The sequence below is a fragment of the Nannobrachium achirus genome (genome assembly GCF_963921795.1).
Source record: "Nannobrachium achirus genome assembly, chromosome: 16".
Classification (NCBI taxonomy): domain Eukaryota; kingdom Metazoa; phylum Chordata; class Actinopteri; order Myctophiformes; family Myctophidae; genus Nannobrachium; species Nannobrachium achirus.
Window position 1 is genome coordinate 42,881,401 of NC_137823.1, and position 8,266 is coordinate 42,889,666.

The window sequence follows — 8,266 nt, forward strand, 5'->3', positions numbered from 1 at the left end:
GCACACACGCGCGCATGTGTATCCTTAAACCTCGTGAGCCAGAGATCTGTCGCACTGTTTGGCCAAGGCCTAAAGATATGGTAGCTTTCTGACCCCCCCTTTATTTAAAAAATCTGTCAATCAAACTATTTGTTCAGCCGGTGCAAATTCATTTTCAATTACAGCTCAGCCGCTATAGATCAGGCTTGGAAGAGAGCAAATCACGGCCACTACTGTTTGGTCCTGCTGACTTTGGCGGACTCTGGGATTGATTGAGGAGATAGATGCATATAGAAAAACCACAGAACAATTATGAGAATGAGGGTGAACAGGAGGGTGAATCATAAGATAAAAACTGTTATTTACATATAATGGCACAAGCAGGGTTGTGCAGGTTACCGTACTTTTAAAAAGTAATCCCCTACATTTACAAGTAACGTAATCCGATTACCACAATTTAAAAAGTAGCTACTAGTTACTTCAGTTACTTTTGGATTACTTTTTTTTGCAAAACTCTTTCATTAAATAAAACAAGTTTTACCATTGATAACTAGACAAGAATATTGAGCCTATGAAATTAAGAAAAGAACAACAGAATTTTACTTAAGCGCAGTGGCAGTACGCTGATTCGACTTGATTATTTTATTGTTTGGCGTTATTATAACTTATCTGTAAAATTGATGAGGGCAAGGGGAGAAGTTACCCGTTTGTTTGTCTTGTGTGGCTGATTATGTAATCCCGTTACATGTAATCTGTTACTTCCCAACCCTGGGCACAAGGACCTTAACCACTTGTGTCCCTCCAGTATTTGGGGCATTTTTTCACATTTTCACAGACGCGTTGTGAGCTTGTAGAGGGGCCTATTTTCTCTATTTGTTGTGCAACAAAGTATATAGGGCATAATAAGTGGTTAATGAAAATGAATTGAGCCGTGCATTCTGCAACCACAAGGAGATTGTTGCTCTCATTTCCCAAGGTGATTCTCAACAGAGGACAGAGCCAGAGGACACAGATAAACAACTTGTCTGGTGGTCATTTTCACACACAAAAAAATGACTCTATACTATTTAGCCTTCATCCTTGTCTGATGTCACGTGGTGGCAAGGTAACTGGGTTAAGTAGTTATTACGGAAAAAGTAGGAGATAATGTCCTAAAGGGACGCTTTGTTATTTTGAAATTTACTTAGGCGGTTTGTTGTTCCTCAACAGACATGCAGGGGGAAACGTTTCTAAATGCAGTTTTCCCTGAAATAGCTCCCGAACATGCCTTGCATTCCTAATAGAAACCATGGGACACAGCTATAGCAGCCCGTTTGCAAGTTTAGTGCAAGGTGCACTGCTAATTTGTAAATGACTCTACAGTAATGCTAACACAACGTTTTAGCCAAGGTATGATTGAAAGTGCAACGATTAAATCAGGCTAATGCATTAATAGATCATAATGTGTTAGTGGGAGCAGAGAAAATGTTGAGGTTAAGTCAAAGTTACTGTGCCTTTCTCACATATTGTTTTTAATAAATACAGTATTCCCCCCCATTTGATTTGGAAGACTCTGTGTTCATTCATCATGTGTTTCCTCTATTTTCTACCGGCCCCGAGGAAATGCTGTGCTCCACAAGGACACTGTAAACTGAGAAATTGGTTGTTTCCAGATTCAAAATAAATACATTTCAAAGTAATTTATGGTTGAAAACAAACACCTGCTACCTACCACACACACACACACACACACACACACACACACACACACACACACACACACACACACACACACACACACACACACACACACACACACACACACACACACACACACACACACACACACACACACACACACAGTGTCTAGTACAATTACAGCACCGGTGTTTCTCCGACTTTTACATTTCAAGGACCACCATAACTCTGACAGGGTACACATGGAACCAAATGGACCCAAAAGGGTCCATTTGGTTCCATTTGTACACTGTCAGAGTTACAGACCTGTTAGGGGGAATTGTTAAAGGAGTAGTTCATCCCAAAAATGACCTTTTTTCTATTGATTACTCACTACACATCCGGAATCAATAGGGGTACATTTATTGTAATCACATTTTTTGTCTTAGGAATGCAACAAAAAACTAAAAATATTATTGAACTCAAGTCTCCATGGCGTGAACCGGAATCGTTCAAATCCTAAAGGTTCCTAACCCTGACTTTCGGACCTCGCCGTGGTAAAGCATGAAACCTCGCTTTCTCACAATGCAGAAGAATTCACACCGCCACTGGTGTGAATTCAACATTCTAAAACAGCTAGTTCCATTCCTTGATTCTGATTGACTGGTTTCCCTTTAATTGCTGTGGTATATGAGACTATAATCCACACCTTGAATCAGTTTATCAAACCCAGGTGCGTCATTTCTTTCCACAGTGTTCCACAGTGCACCAATTATCTGCACCTGTGTTGTTGGTAAAAAAGCTGGGAACTACTTTCTTGTAGCTGGGAACTACTTTCTTGCAGACATTGTAGTGAATTATTATAGTGAAATAGAACAGTTTTAATTAGTACATGTATATGACTTTTCATGTTTTCATATTGTAACCATTTTAGAAAAGCAATAAGCCACGCGAGGCATGTGGTTACCTGTATTTTATAACTGCTGAGAGGGTCGGGTTTTATAACGCCTCTCAGCCGTTATAAAATACCAGGTAACCACATGCCTCTTGTGGCTTATTGCTTCATCAACCACCACTACACTCTGTTGACCAGGGTCCCCCATGGGGGTCCAATACTTGACCCCTCCTTTTACCCCTCTACACCAAATCTCTTTGCCGAAAACAGGCGATCTTCGAGCCCACAATGCGAAACGGTGAGACGAGTTGCGAGGTTAAATGTTCGCCTATTGTGTCATGCCCAGAACAGGGACTAGGCTTAAACACAATGCTTTACAGGCAGCCATTTCCAAACAAAGATATCATTGTTGTATAACCTTTACACCATCAAATCGCCCGGAGGCCTGTGGCAGCTCTGCAGCACAGGCCGCATCCCAGGTGACTTCTATTTTCACCTCGCCATACACAGAAGTTTCACTCTTCTGGGTAAATACGCAAGGCAGTCACTTCCATATGCTATAAATTACCACGCTTGCTTGGCATCTCCCCGTTTGCTCTCTTATTCCATTTTCTTTTCTTTTTTTTTTTTGTGCACACACACCGCAAACGCATGCGTGCGCAGTCTGCGCAGTGCGCACGTGTACAAAGAGGAACGCACACACCCAATTGATCTGGTATTCTCACAGAGCTTCACCGCTGTGAGTTAGCCTACTTTGTTCGGCTGTGTGGGAAGGGAGCCGGGGCGGCTGTTGACGAGACAAAACTCACCGTGCAAATCCTTAGTGCCAATTTATATCTGAGCAGTGGTGGAAACAAATATTCTTTACCAGTGGTGTAAAGTAACTTAAGTACATAGAGGAGTGGTTTTCAAGGTCCATTCATTATTTGGCATTTGGGCCACGGACCACTGTTTGACGAACCAAGACTTAGAATATATTATTATCGTTGGATAAGATTTTGTCCAGAGTGCAATGCTGTAATGATGTTTTGTACCGTCATACAAGACATAAACAGGCAAACGCTGATCAAAATAACAATTCTTCTACATTCTCTAATTGTGTAGACTTCTTGTAAATTAAGTAATGCAGATGTTTCACAATAATTTAACTCTTGAGAGCGTAAAATGAAACCATTTGGTTTCATTTTACGCCCTCAAGAGTAAAAGATCTATAAGGGTCCATTTGGTTACCAACTCCCCATCATTTAGCTTGGGACCACCTGGAACCCCCCCCCCAAGGACCACTGGTGGTCCCCAGACCACTAATCTTTTACTTAAGTAAAAGTATTAATACTTCAATGTAGATGTAACAAGTAAACATCCAGAATTTATACAAATAAAAGTACAAATGTATGGGTATCAAAATGTACTTAAAGTACCAAAATTAAAAGTAGCCATTATGCAGAATGTCCCATTTCACCAAGTTTAAAATAAGTATGGAGATCTTTCACAATGTGTTGCATCGCAACCCATTGTGATCTACAAAGTAACTAGTAGCTAAACTTATTGTAGTGGAGTAAAAGTATAATAATTGCCTCTGATATGTAGTGGTATAAGTACTGAAACTTTTTTAAGTAAAAAAAACAAAAAAACAAAATTGTACTTGAGTAAATGTACTTAAGTTACTTTACACCACTGGTAAGAACAGACCCGACTCTCAGAGTTACATTGAGGATTTGCGTTGTGCACGAGCATTCGAGAAGAACATCTGAGGTGTTTTTTAAGTGGTCACGCAGCGTGATTCAATCCTGCTATCAGCCTAAGGTGACCTGAGTTACCATTTCATCCGGTCTCTCTTTGCTGTTTAAGATTTGTTTAAAAGTCTATTAAACTGTAATTCTCACAGCCCTGAGTTTCTTGGCCTGCCCATGAGGTGGGTGATCCGTGTGATACATTATCAGGCAATTACTGCCAAAAGAGAAACAGCACAGAAATTGTGTTTACAGCTCTTGCAGTCTTGTGTGGCCGGTGCAGAGGGCTCCACTCCCCGCGCAACTCAAAGGGGAATGTGTGGTGTACGAACACTTCAAAGGGGCCAGTATGTTTCTGTACCGTTCCCTGGTTAAAAAGTTGTCCAGCAGCCATGCAGACAAACACAAAAGGAGTTTACACAAAGCCTGTTTACACAGGCCTCCGACGGCTGTCACCACGGCCGCCATTCCAGCCATGCAGGGCAAATGCCACAGTGACACAGGGGGTGCCCACCTCGGCCGGGCCACTAGCCGACCATAATTGCGACGTCTTTGACGGGAAATGGCAAACAGTTCAACTCGTCATTAGCGACAAAGAACACACACGCAAGGCCTGTGAACATAATCGCGTCTGGGGGCAAGCTGCAACTAAACCAAGGTTTTATTTTTGGACTCTTCCACTCCTGTTTCGAAGTCATTTGGGTGTGGGCAGCGGTGCCGTGAGGGCCATGTTCCTGTTTAAGCGTTTACCTCAGTCACAACTAGTCTCGCGTGGCCAGACTGTTGCCTCCCACAATTTGCAAATGCTTCTGTCATACAGTCTGGGGCAGGGAAGTTCTAATCATGAGTATCCAGCATGAGAAGCAATACAAAACGGACGTGAAGCCTCTTCCCCACTTGCGTTTCGCTTTTACAGTCGCGCACATTCATCCTAAAGTAATAAAAATAAATCATCTAAGCATATATATATTGCTGCTTATCAGAAATTATATTTTAAAATATCGTCATTGTCGGCTGGAAACCTTGTATGTCCAAAACCGTTTGTTTTGTATTTATCTTGCTTGTAGATCTGCTGTTTTCACTACTTTTGTGCGACGGCCTTGTATGATGAAGCAGGGCTTTGCTTTGCGAAAACATTTACACATTTGAAACTTGGAGAAACAAGGTTTTTGCCCAACAGTGACGATATATTTTCGTGAACAGAAATGCCAGTTTCTGTGTAGTTCCAGACTCTATAATGTAGCATTCAGGGATTGTGGAATAGTTAACAACAGCGGCATAACAACAGCGGTATTACTTACTCGTGCAGGCCACAGATGGCGGGTCGGAGGGCGCTCGATAATAGCCGTCCTCGCAGTCGCAGCGCCAGGAGCCCTCGCGGTCGTTGAAACTGTGCGCCGGACACCGGGAGCACTGGAGGTCCTGGGACGAAGACTTGTAGAAGCCACGGCCACACGCTGGAGAGATTCAGAAGGGGGGAAGAGACAAGAAGAGACACATAAATAATGAGCTGAATCAATGGGAGTATTTGGCTCACGCTTGTAATTCCCATAAGGAAATGGCAGTGCTGTAAAATAACTAAGTACATTTACTTACGTACTGTACTTAGGTAGGCCTACACTTTTGAGGTATTTTTTTACTTTACTTGAGTATTTACAATTTCCAATACTTTTTACTCCCACTCCACTACATCTTAGAGGCAAATATTGTAGCCTACTAAAAGATTGTCATACATTTGAAAACTTGAAATGGGACATTCTGCAGTACTTTTACTTTTGGTACTTTAAGGACATTTTGATGCCAATACTTTGGTACATTTTACTCATGTACATTTTGAATTCTGGACTTTTACTTGTAAGGCTGCACCCACACCAATGCATTTCAATGAGAATGGAGTGTTTTTTTTTGCAGAAATCCTCTACTGGCATGAAACCGCTTCACTCTCATTGAAATGCATTGGCGGAACGCGGATTCCATTCTCATAGGTACTTTGGAGTGGGTGCAGCCTAGGGGTGCAAAATACCTATGAAAGTGGAATCCGCGTTCCGCCAATGCATTTCAATTATGAGAGTGAAGCGGTTTCATGCCAGCAGAGGATTTCGCCAAAAAACGCTCCCTTATCATTGAAATGCATTGGCGGAACGCGGATTCCACTCTCATAGGTACTTTGGAGTGGGCGCAGCCTAACAGAGTATTTCTACATTGCAGTATTGATACTTTTACTTAAGTAACAAACGTGAGTACTTCTTCCACCGCTGCAAGAGACACATAAATAATGAGCTAGACGGGAGTATTTGGCTCACGCTCGTAATTCCCAGTAGAAAACAGGACATGATGGGACATATGACTACTACTGTATGCTCGCGTTCACATCTCAGAAAGCAGCTGCTATCTGGTGCGACCGGGCCCCTGGGGGCTCCTCAGCTGGCTCATCTGACAGAGTTCAAAGCGGATCAAAAATATTATAACGAAACTTTTCCCCTGGGAAAATAAACAACTGCTCACATTAGTAAAAAAGCAGCCTAGCTGGTTGCTTACAACAGCTTCAATGTTTAAAAGGAACCGTCGGACAAGGGGGCGAGCGCTAAGTAGCGACCTTGGACGAATCGCTGACGTTACTGGAGAAATGGAAGTGGAATGCGGGTTATACTGTATACAGCAGGCCTTTTAACTTGACCGTGATAGGTGACCTCTCATGACTACTTGGAAATCAAAGGAATGACCCACGATTCCACAGCACCGTGGGCTACATGTCCGGAAGACAACCGATTCAAACATTGGGCATCATGTGTGACACCGTCGTATAAGGAAAATAGACGATCTACAAGCCCAGTGGTTCTCAAACTTTTAAATGTCAAGGTCTCCCCTTAACTCCGATAGTATACAAATGGAACCAAATGGGTTCCATTTGTATACTGTTGGAGTTACAGACAGTCTTGTAAGGGTACATTTTGAACCCCCTAAAGGAACCCAGAATCCACTTTGAGAACCACTGTACAAGCCCACAACGCAGCACTCCATGACAAGTTGTGAGCTTGTACATCTGCTATTTTAGCTGAGCAACACCACCAGCATATACTATGAGTATAAAGCAAGCATATGAGCCTAGGCTATTTTGGAGAATGTCCGCCTATTACGTCATGCCCAAAATAGGGACACGAGGTTTCCTGTACGGTTCAGTGATCAATTAAATGAGTACAATCCAATAAAGACTGAAACAATCTCTATGTCCAAGCAACATCAGCATAACAAACAACGGTTCTTAGGAACAGCTTTGGAAAGCACATGCCATGGTCCAAATCACTTTTTAAGTATTAGAGAATAGGGAAATGTCTATTTTGGGTCTGGCGTACGTCTCTCTCTCTCTCTTTTTCTTTGGCCCTCGACACTTGAAGTCGGCTAATCCACAGTGACCCGTTGTTTGTGGAAATCTGAGCTAAGCCTGGTGGAAAAAATTGCTATCTAGGCCACGCCATTTTGTTATACAATCTGCAAGGAATCTATAGGGCTATGTCTGTGAATAGCTCTGCATGCAAACTATCGAATTATCCCAAAAATGCATTTTTCATGAGCCTCTGTGGGAAATAGGCAATGATTTTCATCCTGTACCCTGTTTCAAATCTGTTACACGAGTCTCTCCCTTTTCTTTTCTAGGGATTCAAAATAGGCCCGCACCTCTGTGATGGGTCTAGATTCTTTTCTTTTTTCCCCCCCCTTTTTATGGCTTAGAAAGAAGCTAGGTTTCCTCATTTTAACACCTTCGCAGCGGCATGAAGGGGTGGCTGGGGTATCCCCATTTCAGCTACATGAAAGCCTTGTCATTCTGCATTTACCTGCCTCGCCACGGCCTCGTGAAACTAGACCTTTGATTTCAGCCGGTGGAGGGAAAACGGCGTGATTTTATCTTCATATAGGCCTATTACTTTACCTGTGAGGGATAGTAATTGAAAACAGGGCTTCAAGAGGTGTGCCACTGACCCCGCCGAAACGTGCGCACGGCACACCG

At 42.6% G+C, this 8,266-nt stretch overlaps 1 protein-coding gene across 10 annotated transcripts in view; it reads right to left on the bottom strand.

Annotated features, from left to right (window-relative positions):
- Positions 1 to 8,266, bottom strand: part of epha7 (eph receptor A7) — a 111,971-nt gene that overhangs the window by 83,287 nt on the left and 20,418 nt on the right. For all 10 annotated transcript variants that reach the window (XM_080744397.1, XM_080744404.1, XM_080744399.1 and 7 more), the window contains exon 2: positions 5,562 to 5,717. In XM_080744397.1, the coding sequence (XP_080600523.1) occupies positions 5,562 to 5,717 (156 nt within the window). The remainder of the gene's footprint in view (positions 1 to 5,561; positions 5,718 to 8,266) is intronic.